Source organism: Cuculus canorus, chromosome 20, assembly GCF_017976375.1.
Source record: "Cuculus canorus isolate bCucCan1 chromosome 20, bCucCan1.pri, whole genome shotgun sequence".
NCBI classification, from domain to species: domain Eukaryota; kingdom Metazoa; phylum Chordata; class Aves; order Cuculiformes; family Cuculidae; genus Cuculus; species Cuculus canorus.
The window spans coordinates 4,733,800-4,754,468 of record NC_071420.1 but is presented as its reverse complement, the minus strand read 5'-3'; the positions used below and the strand labels follow the sequence as shown (position 1 = coordinate 4,754,468).

General features: G+C 62.7%; 1 protein-coding gene across 27 annotated transcripts in view; it reads right to left on the bottom strand.

Annotated features, from left to right (window-relative positions):
- The window catches only part of MYO18A (myosin XVIIIA), a 44,800-nt gene that overhangs the window by 16,217 nt on the left and 7,914 nt on the right, over positions 1–20,669 (bottom strand). For 4 of the 27 annotated variants that reach the window (XM_054084781.1, XM_054084782.1, XM_054084779.1 and 1 more), the window contains exons 1-33: positions 15,516–16,024; positions 14,265–14,906; positions 13,995–14,057; positions 13,687–13,764; positions 13,142–13,282; positions 12,578–12,634; positions 11,973–12,060; positions 11,748–11,857; positions 11,496–11,672; positions 11,176–11,386; positions 10,776–10,918; positions 10,003–10,103; positions 9,849–9,912; positions 9,586–9,730; positions 9,212–9,232; positions 8,135–8,146; positions 7,422–7,598; positions 7,263–7,353; positions 6,987–7,179; positions 6,296–6,382; positions 5,470–5,611; positions 5,228–5,387; positions 4,959–5,145; positions 4,633–4,870; positions 3,643–3,752; positions 3,502–3,567; positions 3,107–3,235; positions 2,537–2,680; positions 1,404–1,493; positions 1,192–1,311; positions 1,001–1,115; positions 730–857; positions 424–578 (exon numbers count right to left, since the gene is read on the bottom strand). In XM_054084781.1, coding sequence (XP_053940756.1) covers positions 424–578; positions 730–857; positions 1,001–1,115; positions 1,192–1,311; positions 1,404–1,493; positions 2,537–2,680; positions 3,107–3,235; positions 3,502–3,567; positions 3,643–3,752; positions 4,633–4,870; positions 4,959–5,145; positions 5,228–5,387; positions 5,470–5,611; positions 6,296–6,382; positions 6,987–7,179; positions 7,263–7,353; positions 7,422–7,598; positions 8,135–8,146; positions 9,212–9,232; positions 9,586–9,730; positions 9,849–9,912; positions 10,003–10,103; positions 10,776–10,918; positions 11,176–11,386; positions 11,496–11,672; positions 11,748–11,857; positions 11,973–12,060; positions 12,578–12,634; positions 13,142–13,282; positions 13,687–13,764; positions 13,995–14,057; positions 14,265–14,906; positions 15,516–15,953 — 4,823 coding nt within the window. In that variant the 5' untranslated portion in view covers positions 15,954–16,024. Of the gene's footprint in view, positions 1–423; positions 579–729; positions 858–1,000; positions 1,116–1,191; positions 1,312–1,403; positions 1,494–2,536; positions 2,681–3,106; positions 3,236–3,501; positions 3,568–3,642; positions 3,753–4,632; positions 4,871–4,958; positions 5,146–5,227; positions 5,388–5,469; positions 5,612–6,295; positions 6,383–6,986; positions 7,180–7,262; positions 7,354–7,421; positions 7,599–8,134; positions 8,147–9,211; positions 9,233–9,585; positions 9,731–9,848; positions 9,913–10,002; positions 10,104–10,775; positions 10,919–11,175; positions 11,387–11,495; positions 11,673–11,747; positions 11,858–11,972; positions 12,061–12,577; positions 12,635–13,141; positions 13,283–13,686; positions 13,765–13,994; positions 14,058–14,264; positions 14,907–15,515; positions 16,025–16,470; positions 16,537–17,439; positions 17,633–20,669 lie in introns of those variants that run through there. The other 23 variants (XM_054084756.1, XM_054084759.1, XM_054084757.1 and 20 more) reach the window with 18 other exon arrangements.

Genomic DNA, 20,669 nt, shown 5'->3' with positions numbered 1-20,669 from the left:
ATTGAAATTAATTAGATTGAATTCTCTCGCTGTATTTGTGTGTGTGATCATTACCATAATGAGATGAAAGCGTCCCTGCTGCTTAATAACGTTAGCAAACTTTGGGGCTGGGAGAGGGGACGAGATGAGAGCAAGAGCCAAGCAGAGATGCCTGGCATATGCAGCTTCCACAATGGGGCTCAGCCTCACATCGAGGGATCACTCAGTTCCAGGCCCCCCAAAAGGGCATTTGGGTCCTTCCCAACAACAAACACATCCAATCCGGACAGCCCCATCCCGCTGGAGACACCTCAGCCAAGCAGGAGCTGGTGAAGTGCCCAAATCCCTGCTAAAATGGTAATGCCACTTTGCAAGAGCCTCGCTGCGCAGCAAGGATGCCGTTCTCTGCGTTCCCCTCCGCCCCGGCCAATGCGCAGTTCCCACCTCCGCTGCTTCTTCTCCAGGTCATGGTTGCGTCCCTGCTGGCCCTCGAGGTGCAGCTTGGTGTCCTGCAGCTCCGCAGCCAGGCGTTGGCATTTCTTTTTGAGCTGCTGCAGCACCCGCTGGCTCTCCTCGCTGTCTGCCTGAAGGTCTGTCAGCTGCAGACGGGAGCAAGGATGGTGGTCAGGGCTCCGGGAAGGCACCAAGTCCCCACTGCCGTGGCCACACGCTCCCTCAGCTCTGAGCAGACAGTGGCTGCCCACCTCCTGTCCATCCCCTGGACTGGGAGGACTGGTGGGTCTCGCTCACCTTGCGCTCCAGCTGCCTCTTGCCCTGCTGCTCCACCTCCAGCTTGTCCTCCAGCTCCTGCTGCAGCCGTTTCTTGGTGAAGTCGATCTCCCGTACCGCCCGCTCGTATTTCAGCCGCCATTCGCCACCTGTGTAGGGAAATGGGGTCACCAAAGGACTGCATGGGGGCGGTCGGGACCTCACAGGTGAGCAACGGAGAGGGGGGCACAGTGCCATGAGTGTGGGGCACTCCAAGGTGTGCTGGTAACAGGCACCAGAGGCAGGGTGGTACCTGAATCATCATCATCATCCAGCTCTCCGTTGAGCTCTGCTGCCCGGATGAGCCGAGCTTCCATCACCTCCATCTCCATTGACTCCATCTGCTTCTTCAGAGCATCGTACTTGGCCTGGGAAGGGACAAGGCTGCACTGAGTGCCAGGTGGGGCCAGGAGATGCCACGAAGCCAGGGAGAAGCGCATGTACCTGCAGGTCCTTCATGTCCTTCTCAGCCCGCAGCCTCTCGGCCGTCTCGGCGTCCAGCAGCTGGGAAGCAGACTCACCGGTGTTTCGCTCGTCCGTCAACTCCGACGTCAGCTCTGTGATCTGGGGGATGGGAGCAGGGCCGTGGGTTGGGGCAGGCGCTGGGGCACGCCGGCACGGCACCGCACCCCCTCCCGGCACTGGCAAGGACCTACTCTGCTCTCTAGGCGATCGCTGTTGAGCCGGAGCTCGTTACGCTCCTTCTCCACCTTCTCGAGTTTGCTCTTCAGCTGCTGGATCTCTTCCTGCAACAGAGCAGGCGGTGAGGGAGGGGGCAGGCGCAAAGCGAAGAGGTTGGCAGGCAGGAGCTTGGCAGGTCCCTGCACTCCCCCAGCTCCCCCCGCAGCGCTGGGTGGGCAGGGTGGGGGCTCCCCGAGACAGGGGCTGCTCTCCCCTGCCGAAGGCTGGGCAGGGACTTTCCCCAACCCGCTCCACTGCCGCTGTGCCAACTCCAACCCCATAAATGGTGTCGAAACACCAGGCAGCTCCAGCAAAGTTGGAGAGGGGTCCCTGCATCCCTCAGGAGAGGGAATGGGAGCAAACCCACCACTGGCAGCTCACTGAAGGGTTTGGGTATGCCCAGCCCAGGTAGGGAGGGAGGGGGCCCACCGGCTAGCACTAGGGCAGCGAGCCTGGCTGCCAGTTCAAGCACATCTTTCTCTCCCCTCCTCTGGTCTCAGCACAGGCTTGGGAGGGGCAGGAGGTGCCCCCACCCCCGGGACCCATCCTCAGCAGGTTGGGATGAAAGCTGAGCCAGGCAGCAGCTCCGTGCGGGGCAGGCTTGGTGGGGCATGAGTGTCTGGTTGCCAGCGCGGCGTGGAGCCCCCGCATATGCCTCTCGGCACACGGTTTCATTTCCATTCTCCACGCCTTGTAATTGGACTCATGCAACAGCCGGCTCTCGGGATGCTAATGACATGCTGATTCGCAAATTAGGGAGCAATTCACAATTCGAGCCTGGTGCTGGCGGGGTGCAGGGCAGCTGCCATCCTGCATTGCACCCCATCATGGACTCCTGCAGCCCATCCCACTGCTGGATCCTGCATCCCACCCTGCCGCGGGCTCCTGCATGCCATCCCGCTGCTGGATCCTGCATCCCATCCCGCTGCAAGCTCCTGCATCCCACCCTGCCGCGCGTTCCTGCTTCCCACCCTGCTGCGGGCTCCTGCGTCCCATCGCGCTGCTGGATCCTGCATTCCACCTCACTGCAGAGCCCTGCTGAGACCCAACACTCCCCCCCTGCACCCACCTTGCCCCATCCAGCCCACTCTGGTGCACAAATACTCACGTCTTTGCCGCGGATCTGGTCCTCGGTGAGCTGCACCTCGATGAGGGGCCGCACAGTGGTGAAGAGCTTCCACCAGGGCCAGTCCTTCACCCCCTTGTTCTTCTTGATGTTCTTCTGCACGCACCGGATGGCCAAATCCTGGATCTGCACGGGGTACGGTGTCAGCACAGGGTGCCACAAGCAGGGCAGGCAGGTTGCCAGCACCCTGGCATGCTTCCCTTGGTTAGCATTTGGGCTAATTGTGCCTGGCTTGTCTACTGCTTGATTCCCTCCAGCCTCTCCAAACGCTAATCTCCTGGAGAGGCACCACCGAGATGCCTATTTTACGCTCTCTTTAATAATAAAAGTGGGAGCCAATACGTGGCCTCATCCTGCCGCAGCGATGCCCAGCGCCCTCCCCACTGGCTCCCCCTGGCCCCCTGGTTCCCTCGGGCCCCCCACAGCTCCCCAGGCGCGGGGGGGGGAGAAGGGAGGAGGAGGAGACGCTGGCCCAGACGCCAGAAAGGCTGCGCTGCCCATTTTAGGCGAAATTGTGTGTTGGAGCGGGGAGGGGAGAGCGCGAGGACGAACCTTCCTCTTCTTAAACAGCTGCCGTGCCAGGAAGCCCCTGCACGCTGCCTGGAAAAGGGTGATGTTCCTGCTGGTCTGCGCATCCCGCTGCTCCTCCAGCCTGGCCAGAGAGCCAGCTCGGAAAAACACCTGCAGAAGGGGAGCAGGGTGAGATGCCGATGGGTGCTGGCATCCCTCCGGCCACACCGTGCCACCCTCCTGCTGTCAGGGATGTGACTCTTCTCTCCGCAGCCGCTGGTCCTGTCTCACTGTGAGGGTTTTATTCCCCAGGCAAAAGGAATGCCGTAGGTGGGAGCAAACAGTGCTGCCCTTGTGCTGCCCCCCCACGCTGTGCCGAGCTGTGCCACCCGCCCCTGCCCTGTGCCAGCACCAACGGCCAGCCTCCGGCGTCATACCCGGCTCAAGCCCATGTGGTAGCTGCTCTTCTCCAGGTCCAGTGACTCCAGGAGCTCCTCCACCGCCTGCAGGGAGGGAAAGGAGTCAGAGGGTGGTAGGGATCCCCGACAGCAGTGCCAGCTCCAGCACAGGGCACGTACCCGCTTCTCGTCCACCACGATGTAGTTGCGCCCATGCTTCTTGGTCAGGTGTGGGGCGAGGACATCAAAGCGCCGCCTGAACTCCGCAAACACCATGTGGTCCGGATACCCTGGGGAGAGCAAGGGAGAGAGGAGCTGTGGGGTCAGCCGGGATGCCAAGGAGATGGGGGGGGGACAGCCCTGCATGCCCTGACTCCCTGGGGCCCATCTTTTGGGAGAGCTCCAGGTGTCACCCCATGTGGCAAAAGCTCCTCCCGGTGCTGGGCATGGCCAGAGGGCAGTGACCCTGTCCAGAAGGTTTTCCTTGGCCGTGTCCTCCAGTGATTTTGGCTGAGATGTGGGGAGAAAGCGGCCAGCTCCCACCTCGGGGGGAGCACAGGAACACGTGTGTTGCCTGTATAAGCAAACAGCCCTCACTCCGGCTCCGCTCTGAGCCAACTTCTGCGCTCACTGCGCTGCGACTCCACGTCTTAATTAACGATGGGGTATTGACAGGGACGCTGACCCCGGCAGAGCCGGCTGGCCGTGACCATCGATCCAGGAGGTGTGTGAGCTGCATTGATTTCCGATTGCGGCAGGAAGGGTCCGGCCTCCAGGCAATAAAAACTTGGTTGTGTGGCCGGCCACACGTATTGATAAATGCTTTGTTGAGCACAACCGGAGTCCCTCGTCCCAGCAGGACAGGGGCCAGCTGCCAGTGGGAATGCTGCCAGGAGCCAGCGGCACCAGCGGAGACACCCAATTAAGGCCATGCCTGTCCCCGGCGCAGATATCAGCCTCGCGGTGGGGGTGGGACGGAGAGAGGACCACCCTGGGGGGATGCTGGCAGCCCAAGGACATGCACCGAAGGGGATCCCTGAGGGGAGCTCTGGCTCCTCAGGGAGGAGATGCAGCCAGGACTCCCACGGCATCCATCTCACAGTGGGACACGTGCCACAGCCCTGGCTTTGCCCCTCTGCGGGTTGCACGAGTGCCGGTGGTGCCGCTCACCTTGGCGATACATGCGGAGGGCGTCGAGCAGGCGGGAGCCGCGGAGCTGGGCGCGCAGGAGGGGCACGTCCAGCTGCATGAGCCCGGCCTCGCAGTGCTCCGCCGGCAGCTCCAGCTCGCTGCCGCTCACCCGCCGGCACGGCAGAGCCCGGGCATCCCCACCGCCCGCCGCTGCCTTGGGCAGGAAGCAGTGCACAAAGTGGAGCTTGGACTTCTTGATGCTGTCGATGAGGGCGTCCTGCAAGCATGGGAGAGCGGGGTGAGCATTGACACATAGCGCTGCCTCAGCCAGATCCAGAGACCCCCTTTGGCACCCCCTCTCTCACCACTTGCAGCTTGATCTGGATGCAAAGGGACTTCTTTTTGACGGCGGCCACGCCGGTGGTGAAGGTCTTGCGCATGCTGGTGGCTCGGCGCAGCGCCAGCTGGGAGCCCCCTTCCAGCCCTGCCACCGAGCCCGACAGCACCAGCGCCGACCCTCCGCGGCCAGCAAACAGGCTGCTGATGACCTTCCTGCAGAGCACGGAGGGGACGTCACCCCCAAAAATCATCTCTCTCCCCCTCCGTGCCCGCCCTGCCCTGGGACCCCACTCACTTCTGCGACTCCTGCAGCAGGACGGAGGCATTTTGGGAGGCTGGGTTGTGCTTGACGTGGTTGAGCCAGCCCGTGGCATCGTACTCCACCCAGTTGGTCCCCGAACTATGGCCCAGGAGGAAGTGTCGGGGTTTGTCACTGGGGAGCAGTGGGCTGTGCCCTATGGGGAGACACAGCACTGATGGGTACAGGACCGGCGCTTCGCCAATGCATGGCCCCACGGTGCCAAGGCCCCCCCTGACCTTTCTTGCCCCCTTCCTGGGGACCGTAATAAGAGAAGAGTCGCTCCAGCAGCGTGTCCTCATTTCCACCTGGTTGCAGCGCCTCCTCCTCCAGCAGCCACAGCAGTCCCCGTGCCTCATCCGTGCGGGCCAGAGACCGAACCTGCGGGTGTCACAGTGCTCGCATCCGGCTTGGCATGTTGGCATCCCCCGAGCAGAGACGGGAGGGACAGGGGACCCAGGCCACCTGAGGAGCATGCAACCTCGGCCACCATCAGCAGCAGAGAGTCAGTACATAACACTCTGGGCAGAGAGACGCTCACTAGGGTGGAAAATGCTGTGCTCGGGAACCCACAAGATGAACCCCAGAGTAGCGCTAGCAGCCCCCCCTTGGTCTCTGCAGCCTCTTCTATCAGGGACTGGAGCACCCTGGGGACCTATCAACCCTGAGTTCCAGAGCACCCCAGGGACTGGAGAACCTTGGGGACCTATCAACCCTGAATTCCAGAGCACTCCAGGGACTGGAGAACCTTGGGGACCTATTCACCCTGAGTTCCAGAGCACCCTGGGGATCAGAGTACCCTGGAGACTGAAGCACCCTGGGGATTGTCTGAGGCCTCCTCACCCTCATGGGAGCACAGGCAGCTCCCATTGCCGTGGGGACACCATACTGGGGGATGCAGCACGGATGCGGGCTGCACACACGCTTGCAGCCTCACCCGCCGTCCAAGTGTTCAGGACAGTCCCTCTCCTTCCCTTAACGACCTCCAAAGGGCCAGAAAAGCTGCCTGGCCTCACACCACCAACTGTGATAATGCAGCTGAGAAGAAGCGTGGCAGGTGCTCACCAGTGCCTGGTGCGAGGGCTGATCTACAGCAGCCACGGAGCCAGAGGAGCTGGGCTCGGCGTCAGCCAGGGCGAGCTCTATGTTCTCCTGGTGAGGGGAGACAGGAGTGTGGTCAGTGTCTGTGCAGCAGAGGAGCAGTGATAGGGACTGGCAGATGGTCAGGGCGCTGGTCTCCATGGGGTCTAGGCAGGTGGCAGGGCTTTCCCGGCATCCTGCAGTGGTGGGAGGGACCAGGACACGCAGAGAGGTCCCCTTGTGCTGTCAGTGCTGGGACAGGACAGCAGCAGCAATTTTCCCCATCACCATCACCCACAGCTGCCTCACCACCTTCCCACCCCGGCATGTCTGGAGCAGCTGCCCAGGGAGATGGTGGAGTCCCCATCCCTGGAGGTGTTTAAAAGGTGGGCAAATGTGCTCAGGGATATGATTTAGTAATGGACAGGTATGGTTGGACTTGATGATCTCAAAGGTCTTTTCCAACCTAGGGATTCTATGGTTCTACGTCTGCCGGCAGAGCTGCTCAGCTGGGGCCAGAGCTGCTGGGAAAGGCGCTGCCCCGAGCACTGAGTCACAGCTGCTTGTCCAAAGTGACCACAGGGTAAGAAATGAGGAGTTGGGGATGTTGGAGATGCTTGTGCAGGGAAGGCAGTGGAAGGCAGGAGGGGAGGGAATCCCCAGGCATCCCCTTTACCTCCTTGTAGCGTTCCAGCTCACGGGCAAAGGTGCGCTGGTGGAAGAGGAGCTGCAGGCGCTCCTGGGCGTAGTTGTGGCAGAGCTCCTCGAAGGTGGCCCCCCGGCTCTGCCCTGCCAGCTCGGGGTTTTGCGCCCCGGGGGTGTCCACCACTGTCACCGAGCACACCGAGTGCTGGCTCGACTTAAGCGCCCTGTGGAGCACAAAGAGACAAAATGGGGTGAACGGGTGCACTGCATGACCCCCCAGCTTGTCCTCCCAGACCCCAGCAGGTACCTGTTGAGGAGGGAGATGAGGAGGGTGAAGAGCTCTGAGTACAAGCCAGCTGCCATGCCCTCCAGGCACTCCAGCGCCGTCAGCTTGGGACCTGGCCAAGACAACTCTGAGCATCCCAGCCTGGCGGCCACCTGCTGTCCCCACCATCCCTCACCCTACCTGTGCCACTGTCGCCCAGGGGGGGGTCGTCGGGGCCCTGTCGGAAGGAGGTGGATCGCTGCAGGGTGCCCTTGGGCTGGTGCTTGAAGATGGAGGAGGAGAGCTCCTCCAGGCTGCAGCCCAGCAGGTAGGCGGCTTTCTGAGCCCACTCGTGCCGTGCAAATTGCTTCCTCCCGGCTGCAGGGTGGAGAAGGGGGCTCAGTGCCAGCTTGGGCATCCCCACAAATTGGGGGGTGTCTCCAGCTGGACTTGGGACAGTCTCAGGGTCCTCAAGTGTAGGCTGGGGATGCTGTGCCCAGCAGGGCTGCATGGACGGTGCCAGAGAGCTGGGAAGCATGGGTTTGGGTCCGGTTAGAGGAGATGGGGGCGAATGGCTTAGTGCCTCTGCAAGGCTGAGCCCAGTGCCACGCTGTGGGGCGGGAAGCGGGGTCACCCTCGCCACTGCTGCCCAGGGACCCCCAGGACGCTGTGGTGGTGGTGGGGTTTGAGCTGATCCAGTGTGGGGACATATCCCTGCTCGGCCATGTGCACCGAGCAGCCGTGTCACGACGCAGCAGGACAGACCGCGGCTGCCAGACACGAGCGCATGGATGCCAGGGGACGGCAGGAGAAGTGGGAGAGGGTTAATGGTGACACGCAGGGACACGACAATGGGAACGCTGTGACATGTGGGATGGGGAAGCCAAAGACATGTGCAGAGAACAAGACTTTACCTTCGTCGGCGTCTGCATTGCAAAAGGGCAGCATGCACCATGCAAACAGAGAGAGGGGTTAGAAACAACGGCACGCGACAGCAGGGACACGCGACACGGGGACACCCTCCTGCCGAAACAGGCCACGTGCAGGCACCGCCACGCAAACACCGAGCCCAGCCTCCCCCCAGGCTGCCACAGTGAGATGCGTCAACCATGGTGGGGGCTCCTCTCCTGCGACCCCGGCTGCGCTGTGGACACCGACAGAGAGTGGCTCAGCTCTGCTGCGGAGTGCAGGGAGCCGTTGTCGGATCCAGCCCCGTACAAGTTGTGTGGGGCCAAGGAAATTGAAGCTGGCAGAGCTGAGCTGACTCTGAGCCTCTCCAGTGCCCACAAGATGCAGAAGGTTCCAGAAGCAGCACGGAGCTGGGTTTGGGCTGCTTGCCCCAAGCAGCATCTGGAAATGCTCCCCTCGAGCAGGATCTGGGGTTCTCCCCCTAGCAGGACCCCCTGAAGCAGCTCCACAGGTGCCAGAGCATCCTGCTGCCGTGGCTGCAGCAGGGCCCTGCTGCCCTCTAGTGCTTTGAAGCACCCCACAGGCAGCACTGCACCCCGCTGCGCCCCTCAGATCCCTCCGGTCTCTCCCTCCGCATCCCCCCAACTCATCATTTTCCCTGGGGCTGCAAAATCCCTCGGTGCAGCTGCAAGTGCTGCTTTCGGGTGTGCTGCGCCCAAGCCCTCCCACCAGCACGCAGCACCACGGGGGAAAGGGAAAAGCCCCAGAGGGAGAAGAGCAGCCCCACAAAGCTGAATTCACCATCCCAGGGACAGAGAGCAAAGCCGGTGCCCATCAGGACAAGCCCTGCAGCCCACGGTGCGCGCTGGATGCTGGGGCAGCTCTGTTCCACACCACCAAGGTGCCAAGAGGACAGGGTGGGAGGGGTCCTGGTGGGCAGCAGGTGAATTTGCGGCTGCCAGGATCCAGCTGGTGGTCCAGGCTGGCCCCAGCACTCCAGTAGCATCCCAAGCCCTCATTTCAGCCCCCAAACCAGCACCACGCGGCACCACCCAGGGCAGAACCCCCCGCGCTCTCATTACCGGCTCCGTCCGCCAGTGGCTCTGCAGGGAGGACAGGGGGGAGAAGTGTTATACCAGGGACAGGGGACACCCCCCCTCCAACTCCTCCAGCCCCAGTCAGGGCCCCTCGCCCCCTCAAGTTGGCAGGGGCCAGCCCAGGGTTTGGGGGTGTTTGATTCCCACCAGCCAGTGGGATCATCCATATCGAGGGGACAAAGTCGGGTGCCCACAGTGACAGGGACTTGTTCCTCAGCTGACCCCCAAAACACCCCTCCCGGGCTTGGCCGTGCTCTTTGCCAGGTGCCAAAGTGATGGCAATCACTCCAGGAGCCCATGCAGCCATCCGCCCGGAGCCTTGGCTCATTAAAGACTCCTGGCTTCGAGCACCTCGTTACCTTTGGTGGCCCCGGCAGCTCCTAGATGGTAAATGGCCCCCAGGACAAGCCAGAAGGCTTTCTGCTCATCAGTGGAGATGCCCATCACTTTCATGGCAGCCTGGAGCTTGTTGAACTGCTGAGTCGCCTTCTGCTTTTCTTCTGCCTGCGGAGAACAACGGGAACCATCGGCGTGGGAGCCCGGCTTTGCCTCCCTCTGCACCCAAAGGGGCCAGGGACCCCTGTCCCCCTCCACAGCCCCCACCCAGCCCCACAGCATTGACCTTGGAGAGGGGCACAATGCCAAAGACGTTGTTCTCTGCCAGATGGTTGAAGTGAAGTTCAGTCCTGCAGGGATAAATGCCAAGATTGACCCTTTGGAGGGCACTCTGGAGACCCCCAGGGCTGGGGGCCATGCCCTTGCCCCCCCCTGCTCACCGCAGGGCGCTGTCGGAGCAGGCCAGTAGGTAGTAGAAGATGTTGAAGGTGGCCTCATTGGCTGGACGCCTGGCAACACGCAGCTTCTCCAGCAGCAGCGTCTGGCAGAGGCAGGAGGGTTGGGAACCGACCCTGAGGGCCGTGCTCCCACCGAGACCCCCGAGCCCACCCCAGTCTCAGCCTTGCTGTCAGCCAAAGGCCCCTGCAGAGCCGTGAGGGTCTCTCAACCCATCACAGGGCATCATATAAATGCAAACATGATCCAAGCAACCTGAGAGCATCTCCTGTCCTGGGGCACCTGCTACTACAGAACAAAGCAGCTGCATTGAATTTTAAGGGTTCTATTGTTATCACATTGGGGCATCGTCTGGGAGAAAGACACCCTGATATCAGGGTTAACTCTGCAAGGATGGGGGATCGATCCAATCCCCACATGTCTGGGTGCAAACAAAGACAAGAGAGGGATTCCTGGCTGCTAAACACTGCAAGCACGGCTGGGGAGCTGGCGGGGGTCTGCATCAGAGCTCACAGGCTGGGCTGCTGGGAGAAAATCCCCCGGTCAGGATGGACTGGATCCTGTGCCAACGTGAGCCACGCCGGTGAGGATGGAGCAGCTCCCAGACCAAAGGAGACCACACTGGTGAGGATAGAGCAGCTCCTGAGCCAAAAGGAGCTACCCTGGTGGGGACGGACCAGCTCCCAGGCTGAAGGGAGCCACCCTGGTGAGAACGGATCATCTCCCGTGCCGAGGAGGGCCACCCTGGCCCCCTCACCTGTACGGAGGCGGATGCCACCTGCCCAGCCTGGTCGAAGTCCAGAGAGATGATTTGAGAGAAGCGCGTGGCGTTGCTGTTCATGCCGGTGCTGCTATTGCCAAAAGCCTCCAGGATGGTGTAGAGAGCCTGCCACTTCTCCGCTGCGGGAAGAGAAGCGGGGCGGTGGGGTGCAGGGGCTGCGTGGCAGACAGCCAGAGCCAGCACTGCCAGCTGGGCAAGCGCTGCTGCTGCTGCTGTGCCGTGCTCCACACTGCGGCAGTCCTCGACAGCGCGGTAATGCGACCGGCGTGAGAAGGTGAAAGCCGTGTCGTGTGCGTTCGGCCACTGCCGCGTGCGGGAGGCTGCGGAGGGCTACGACTGCAAAGCAAGGGGGTGCGCAGGTGGCATGGGGACTCACCGGAGAAGACCCTGCCGGTGCTGCCGGCGATGGTGGCGAGGTACTGGACGAGGTGCTGGCAGTTGGTGGTTTTGCCACTGCCGCTGGTGCCCAGCAGCACGACAGCCTGGTCCTGGCGGCTCATCAGCATGCTGCGGTAGGCAGCCTGCGCCACCGCGTAGATGTGCGGCGACGTGTCCTCTCTGCGGCACCCTTTGAACATGTGCATGACCTGAGGAAGGGGTAGAGGTCACCACCCTGCCACCCCCACCGCCTTCCTCCATGCAGTGGCACAGGTCCCAGCTGCCCGTCCCCTCCGTTCCCTGTCCCAGCAGGGTCACCTTCTCGGAGTACATGGAGGGGGAGCTCAATGGGTTGATGATGATCATGGTGGGGCCAGCGTAGGTGTGTAGGAGGTTGCCACCATAGCGCTGCCGCAGCGTGTGCAGCACACTGGACTCGTTGAGGTAGAGGAGGCTGGCGAGGTCCTCCACGCGGTCGCAGGAGGGAGGGTTTGCCTGGCAACGAGGAGAAGGTGAGCATCAGGTGTGGAAAGTGGGTCTGCCCTGCCATCCCTCACCTCATAGCCCTACCTTCTCCACGTCATCCTCCTCCACCTCCAGGACGGTTCCATCATGGTCGAGCTTCACCTTCACCTTGCCTTCAGGCAAGAGGCTTCCCTCCTCCGGCCGCAGCTGGCTGCCTGTGAGGGGCACGGGGCTTTCAGCGGGGCTGTGCCAGTAGCCCTGTGGGGACACCACAACTGGGCTGGGGCTGTGCCCTATGTCCCAGCACCACTGGGCTGGCATCCTACTCACCCAAGGAGAAGCCATCCCTGTGCACCAGCCACACCTTCTCGGTCTCATACCAGGCCTCCTCAGCTGCTATCTGCTCCTCCGTCTTGGCCTGTGGGACAGTAGGACGTTGGGTGGTCACAGTCATCTGGCCTCCCATCTCATCCCGTCCCTGGGGCTGGAGGGAACAAGGCTGCCTGCCCGTAGGGTTACGTGCCAGGAAGCCCCAACCCCTTCCACCATGCATCCCCAGTTTGCCCACTGCCACCAGGCACTCCAGTGTGCTTGGGACTGCACGAAGCCACAGTGGCCCATGAATGCGTCCATCATAGCCACCTCCACGGCCACTGCGGGCAAGCCTGGAGGAGATGAGCTCCTAAATCACAGCCCAGAGAGTGGGCACCCATGCCAGCCCCATGCCACTCATGTAGCCATGCCGGGATGCAAGGACATCGGGCATGCTGCAGGGACATGGGACACGCTGCAGGGACACAGAACACACTCCAGGGACACAGGACGCAGCACAGTGATGGCAAAACGCCGCAGCACGGGGAAACGCCACACTGGCACAGTCAGCACAATGGGGACGTCCCCGCCACCCCAGAGCAGGGTGAGCCCCAAAGCCAAACCTGAGGTGCAGCAGCGCCGAGGCCAAAAGGGGCTGCTGGGGCATCGTCCACTTGAGCCTGGCACGGCCGAGAGATGGGGGTGAAGGTGAGAAGGGTTAATGTCTGCCCCGCAGACAGCGGGGAAAGTGGTGAGGGCAAAGCGCTGCTGTGCAGAACCCCGTGGGTGCTCCTGGTGAGGGCACCGCTGCAGCCAGTGGAGCAGCAGGATCAGCGCGGGCACATGGAGCCAGGAAGGACACCAGCCACAAGGCACCACCGTCAAAGCCTCTGGGGCTGGGGGACACAGTGCTGACCTGCTGTGAGCTCTGCCAGTGCCATGCACTGTGGCTGCACCGGTATGAGCCACACGTCCTGCCTGTGCTGGGTGTTCTGCCCCTTTCCATCCTGCTCCGCACCCCGGCCCCCCCAGCCATGCCACCTCCACCGAGAGCTCCCTCCCGGGACACCCGGCTCCCTGGCATGGCCTCGCCGCAGAGAGGCACCCGGTCCCAGCCGCCCCGGCACCCTCCAGCCCCGTGGGCGACACAGCAGCCGTGGAGCAGAGCGGGACGAGGGAAGCCTTACGCTCCAGCACGAGGCGCGGGCACAGACGCCAGCCCAGCGGCAGACAGAGGATGGCAAGGGGTCGCCGGCGGAGGCAGAGGGCTCTTGAGGACTGGGGTACGGTACCTGGCTGGATGCCGAGGCGGAGGCAGCGGGGTCCAGCTAACAGCAGTGAGGAAGGTGGAGACACAAGAGAAGAGAGGAGAGAAAGGAGAAGAGAGACAGTGAGAGGCAGAGAGCAGAAGCAGCACCGTGACACGCCACGGGGCCCCAGCACAGCCACAGCCCCCACGGCACTGTCTGGGCATCACCCAGCCATCGGCCACAGGGATGCCGTGGCCATCGCAGCTCCCCATGGCCAAGCACGCTGGGCCAGGCAGCGACCCCAAACCCACTGGCACCCCTGGGCATTCATCCCCTGCTGCCAGTGCTACCCAGAAAGGGACCAGGGCACTCACGGCCAAGCACAGGGGGACAATCACCACCTGGCCAGGGCAGCCGCATGCTGCCCACACATCCCCATCCCCAGGCGGGCAGCACACAAGCGCCAACGCCCCTGGAATTACAGTAGTGGTGAAGATCCTCTCCAGCCGGCGCTGCGCCTCCTCCGACGGGCTCAGCTGGGACACGAGGCTGGGGGCAGCCTGGAGGCAGAGCACCATTAGCACCAGGCTGGCCGCCCCACAGCCACCCCACAGCCCCACGCAGGCAGCAGAGGGGCTATTGCAGAGCTCCCCCCAGCTTTGCAGCCCCACCAGTGCTCAGGGAGGGTACGGGAGCAAACGGTGGTGCAGACCCGCAAGTACTGAGGCTGGCACTGCCGCGGCACTGGTGGGTTCCCTGCCCAGGGACGTGGGTCCCCTCTCCCACACACCTGCTGGGGGGTTGCCGGCGCAGTTTTTGCAGGGCTTGGACGCTTCTCACCAGGCTGCAGCTTCTTCTCCACATGAGCCAAGGGGGGAAGACAAGGGGGAGTATGATTGGGTGGCTGCAGCACACAGGGCTGCCAAAAAAAGTGACCCCCACTTGCACTGCACACCCCAAAATCACTGCAAACCATGCTGGTGAGCTCACACCGTGCCGCGCAGGGCGGCACAGCCCCACTAATGTGTTAGAATATCACCCACTATGCACACACAGGTACCTTGTGCCTCTCCAGGGCGGTGGGTTTCGGAGCGGAGGCCTTTGCCGGCTCCACTTTCCCTCCCGAAGGCTGCACCGGTGACTCCGGCTTGGCTTCGGCACCCGGGGATGGGGATGGCTTCACATCCCCACTGGCTGGCTCAGGGGACTTCTCCTCCCGCTTGTCCCCTGGCCGGAGCCGTGGACGGTGCTCTTTGGTTTTGCCCTTTGCCATGAGGGTTTTGAGCCCCGCGGAGATCTCATCCTTGGGCTCCGGCTTGTTGGGGGCTGCCAGTGTGGCAGGGGGAGGCGGTGCAGTGGGGGGAGGTGGGATGGCAGGACGGTCCTCCTTTCTGGGGGGTGGCACTGGCTCGGGAGACTTGACCTCTCGCCCCGGCTCCTTGGTGCTGCCAGCATCCTCCCCCGGCAAGACTTTGCGGACCACCTTGCGCACCACCCGGACCACCCTGCGGCGGGACAGCCCCTGGGCATCGTCCCCCTGCGACTCGGTGGCCGGGCCCTCCACCCCATTCACAGCTGCCCCATTCAGCACAGGCTCTGGGCTCTTCCCTCGCCCGGGTGGTGGCTCGGGGCTCTTCGGGGGCTCAGGATTCGGTGGCTCAGGATTCTGGGGCGCAGGTGCCGCATCCTTCGGGCTCTCTGACTGCAGCCACAATGACACCGGTGTGAGTGGTCTGGCGGGGCAGCGCCTGCCACCACAAGCACCCTCTGCTTGGGACACAGTGGAGCCCTGGGCTTCATGCTGTGCTGCCCAAGCACAGCTCCCGGCCAAACCCTGGCATCGAGGGATTGCCTTCCCCAACTTCCTTCTGCCGGACCTCAAGGCAGGGAGCAACGGCAACTGCCCCAGCCCTGCACCCAGGGACACATCGACCCTCAGAACTGGGATAAAACACCACTCAGGGCATCAGCAGCCTCTCCGCAACGTGCAGGGCAATCCACAGATTTCTTTGGTGGGCAGCGCAGGAGCCAACACTATAACCATGGGGTGGGCACCAACCAGGGTGTGCAGAGCAGGGAGGTGGAGAGATGGATGCGCACCTACAGCCGAGCATCCCAGCCAAAACCACCCATCACCTTCCACACACTGCCCTGGAGTGACCATCGGCACTCCCTGCGGACCAGGGTGGGCACAGGGAGGGGATGCTGAGCCCATGACCCTTTATGATGTCCCCAAGCCCTGGCACAGGGCTCATTGAGGATGAGCTCCAACCCCGACAGCTCCACCCTGTCCATGCCCTCTGACACTTACAGCCCCATCCTCCTTTCCAGGTCTTTTCACAGCTAGGGATTTGTCCTCGTCCTTGACCTGAGGGTCAGACAAATAAAAGGAGTGTTGTTTCAGCCTGCCGCGGGGCCTTGATGCTGGAAAAGCCACTGGGACCACCACTCTGTGCCAGAGCAGGAGGCTGCTCCATGAAACAGCCCCAGCCTGCAGCTCCTCGCTGAGCCCATGGTCCTGGTGCAGCCCCAGGGACGTGCGTCCCACCAAGTTTCCCGGTGGCCAAAAAAAACCAAGGAGAAGCGCTAACTGCATGCCAGTTATGGCAAACCCTGAAGACCAAGAGGAAAGCACTCTGCCCGCCTGGCCCAGGCCCCCTCCTCGCACGCAGATGGCGAGCGAGCAGGTACGCAGAGCCCCGCCGCTGCTCCCCACGGGGGCTTTGCCTTTCCACATGTCACAGCACATTTTAAGTGTCACGGGCTAATCTCTGCGGCAGCCACACCACGGGATGCACCAGCTCCCTGCCGAGCGGGATGACTGGCAGCAAACCCTCCAGTGCTCTGAGCCTTCTTCAAGCACCAGGGCTTGGCCGTGGCACCGCGGTGGCACTGCGAGGTGCACCCAGTGGGCAGCACGCCCTGACCCGCCGTAGCACAGTGCTCACGGGATGGCTGGCAGCACCCGCACATGCGGTCGAGGGGGCTCACACCTTGTTAGGGGTCACCAGCTACTCGCAAGGTAGTCGTTAGTGATGGTGTTAGTAATTGCATGCGTGGCCACACCAGTGACCGCAGCCGTGCTGCAATGGGGTGCGGAGCAGCTCCCCATTCGCTCAGTGCGGCTTCCAGCACAGTTGGTAGCACAGCAAGAGGCCAGGAGCATCGCTCCAAATGCGTTACTGGGCAAACTGGGGAGCTGGCTGGCAGCACGCGGCAGTGTGACTCGAATGTGGGGTACAGGCAAACATGCAAGAGACTTCCCTTCTGCTCCCAGAATGCAAACCGGGATGAAAAGGCCATGGCGATGTCTCATGGAGCCGCAGCCCTGGCTGGGGAGAGAGGGAGAGGTGAGATGGGCTGGGGACAGCACGTGGGACACCAAACCATGCCATGAACACGTGCCCTTCCCCACCAGCCCTGGGAGCCCGAGACTCTCGGGAAAGGGGGTCTGAGACCATCCGGCTTGGCACAAGAAAAGGCAACGCCTGTAGGAAAGGCCTGGGGACAAGCAGGTGGGCAGGCTGAGACCCAACAAAACTCATAGCGCAAAAAAAGCCCCTTTACTCAGGCTTCAAGCCTGTGCCCCAGATTCCCCTGGGTGGGCCGGCTCGCTGCCGTAAGCAAATGCCAGGATGAGGGAAGGGATATTTTCTGCCCTGGGTGCCCTGCTCACCCTGACAGCAGGGTTTATTCTGAGCCTGATCCCGTGCCAGCAGCCAGGCAGCCCCGGTAGGACCCACCACCCTCGTAGGACCCACGGCTGATGCCGTGCTCCGAAACCCAGAAGAGTCATGGCCAGGGCCATCGTGGAGAACTGTCCCTTCCAGGGCTGGTGGAGCAGCACCCAGCCACCAGAGCAACCCACCCATCGGGTGGCACGTCACTTCGTCCCCCAGGGGTCCCCTATTCCCGTCCCATCACCGTAATGCGAAAAGTTGTTGCTCAGAGCACACATGGTGGTCCAGAGATGAACCTGCCCACAGGTCAGAGCCCCCAAACACTCTACCCACAGCGTTCCCACCTCCACGCAGCCCTGCAGCACCCCAAAAGTCCCTGGAGAGCAGCAGTGTCGGGGTAGAAGCTTAGGGTCCCTGCAGGGCTGTAAAGAACAGCCCCCGGCCACCAAACTGCCCCAGGGGTGGGTATAACCTCACGGTCCCCAGTGCCAGTGCCAGGACTGGCCCCCATGTGCCCCCCTTCGTGCCAGTTCACACTGGGGGCCCCCACCTTACCGCAGGGTCGGGGCGAGCTGGGAGTGGGGTTTCCGCCGTCTCAGAGCGGTGGGAGAGGCACTAGCAGGGTGGCAGCCGACAGCGCGGGGACAGCTGGGCTGATAGGGCCACCCTAAAAATAGCCGAGGAATGCAAGGGGCCCAACGGCGCGCGCAGCAGCCGGACGGCGCGGTGGGGGGGACACGCGGGCAGCCAGGCCTCGCCACCACCACCGCCACTGCCGGAGGAAGTGATGTGGGCTCACGGCAGCCCGACGCTGCGGGAAAACTGCCCAGCCTCCGTCCCGCTGCCTGTCTCGGGGGGGAAAGGGGGAATGACACCCCGGAGCCAAGCACAGATGTAGGGTTGAGGGGAGCCAGGGAAGAGTCCTGCACCCCACGGGACAGGGTTGCATGCTCCCGCATCCCATGGCGGGGTGCCCAGTGTCGTAGCAGGGCGTCTGCCACCATGTGGTGCAGCCCCAACTCCACTTGCTCCTTGCTTTGCTTCCCTGTGAACACAACAGCCCCCCTAAAACGCTCTGAGGACAGACAGAACCCCACGCTGAGGTGAGGGCCAGCACCACAGAAGTGTGCTAGCCCAGCAGCCGGCCGGTACGACATTGCAGCCCACCGTAAAGCTGCTTTTGCAGCAAAGCTGCCTCTGGAGGCCAAGGTCTCCCTGGGAACAGCGGGATGGTGGGTGAGGGGCTGGGGCCCTCCCTGCGCAGAGCCTGCCGGGAGGAGGCTGGTGGCAGTGAGCCGGTGGTGTGGAGGAGAGGTGGCACCGCGGAGAGCCTCGCTGGCACCTGAGCAAGTCCCTGCCTGAGCCCAGGGATGCAGATGTGCCCCAAGATAAAAAAAATACTCTTGGAGGAATCAGGGGATGCCAGCCTGACCGGGAGGGCTGTGCCGATGGTGGGCTGCAAGTCCCTGAGCCAGGGAACACCAGCACTGGGTCACGTACCTCCCAACCCATGGTAACACCGGGGTTTGCAGCACTGCCACGGGGCTGGCACCGCACCGCACCAGGCGTGCGCCGGGGAGAGGCCATGGCAAACACCCTCGGCAGCGCTGGCACGATGCGGTGCAGGGTGCCCGGTGTCCCCAGGGAGCGCTGGTGACAGCCACTGAGTTAACAAAAAGGTGCAGCCATATCCCCTGAGAGCAGAACAAGAGGCTCTGGTGAGAGCATCGTCTCAGCCCTGGCACACAGGGCCACCACAGCCCCCTCTCTACCACGAGCCAAACCCACACAGACTCCGGCAATGCAATCCTGCCTTCCCAGAGATCCTGAGCAGGGCACAGAGTCACCCACCAGGGAAGATCCCAGGTCTCATGGGCCATCTCCACCAGGACCACCAGCCCAGCCGTGCAGCTACAGCAGTTTCTGCCCAGCCAGCAGATTCTTCTTGTTCTCCAACTTCAGCAGCAATGAATCAACCCCAGAGATAAAGCCAGGGCCACTTGGGGATACCTCGGCAGCACCATCCCTACAGAGAGCACTGAGGAAGAGCCAACATGAGAGCTTCCCTTGGACCAAAGATGAAAGTGCCTCCAGCATGTTGAGTCCCACAGCCCCTATCCCACGTCCATCTGCCTCCCCATGGAGTCCTCCGGTGGGACACGGCACGGCAAAGAGCTGCCTGTAGCACGGTGGCCTCACACCCAGGGCAATCGGGCAAGCATGTCACACAGGGTCTGCTGGTGTGGCTGCCTGTGGTCCCACCAAAGCGCTGGAGCTGTTGGAGGCGTTTCTGGAATATTTCTGCCCGGCCAGCGCACGCCTGGGCCCTACCAGAGGAATTTCGCTGATAAATAAATAAATACAAGCGTGGAGTCGAGCCAGCTCGGCTGCCCCGCGTTGGGAGCAAGGCTGGGACACAGCAGGGACTTGGACCTGGTCCCCAACGCCCAGCCACGCCGTGCCACCGGCCAGCCCTCCCCGCGCCCCACGGCACCGGGAGAGACCCCCAGGCATGGCAGGAGCTGCCCCTGCCCAGTTGAGGTGTAGATTCATGAGGATGAGGATGGCTCAGGGACACAGCGGGTGTTGCCCCTGCCCACCTGTGGTGTGGATCCATGAGGATGAGGGTGTCACCTCAGCACAGCTCCTGCCGAGGGGGTTAAACCCCCCGTGGTACGCAGGGAGCCCAGCACCACCCCTTCTCCAGCCAGGGAGGGGCTTCCAGAGCAACAGCCCAAAATATGTCTATAATTTCCTGTTTCAAAAAGGATCATTTTTATTTAAATTAGGACCAGAAACATTCCAGGGAGCTTAGCGGGGCCTGGGGGAGAGTCGGGCCTCCCTGTGCGCTGGCACCTTGCATGGCCTCGTTGGGTGAGGGATCCCCAGCCGTACCCTGCCCCACAGCCCCAGCACCGGCAAAGCCCAGCGCGTCCACCCAGTGCAGCCCTGAACCATGCGGGAGAGGGACAACATCCTGCACCGGGGCTGCCCGCGCTGCGGTGCACCTAAAGATGCCATAGACACGGTTGCTGCCATTCCTCTGGCTGGATTCCTCCGGCTGATGCTGTTTAATCATGCCAGAATCCGGCACGAGGCTGTACACTGCAGCCTCTCCCGCGCAGCCCCAAGGACACCGGAGTCCTCTCTTCTCCCTCCCCAAGCGCAGCACAGCGCTCTTGGCAGGCACAAGCTCCTCACCACTTGCCACGAGCCGGCATCAAACACACACCTGCCCCCAGCCTGGTGACGCGGCTGGCATTGTCCGGAGACCACTGCTGGGAACCGAGCGCTCTGTCTCGACACAAGACTCCACACTGCAGCGCCAGTGCCTGCCGGAGAAGCTCACGGAGCCCTACAGCCACCACCACAACCTCTCTGCACCATGGCCATCCTTGGTCCATCCCAGCCGCCTCCCCACAGCGATGGGGCACCGTCACACTCGGCGCAGTTGTCCCCATCGCAGGCAATCCTCTCCGCAGGCACAAACATCCTCCTCTCCCTAAGGAAGGCTACAAAACACACTCAACAAGCCCACTTCTCAGCCAAACTAACTCCACTCTGATGCCACCACGGAGGGGTCCAGCCCCGCAGGCTGTCAGCTTTGGGAACCTGCAGCGGGGCGCCAGGCAGACGGGGTGCCGATTCACCCGCGGCAGCGGAGCCGGGCAGCTCCTGAGGGAGATGTGGGTCACCCAGTCATTAAGTTTCTATTTATACAGCACCAGTCGCACACGCAGGGCTGCGCACAGCCGGCGGGTCCTGTCCCCTGGCACACTCACCCC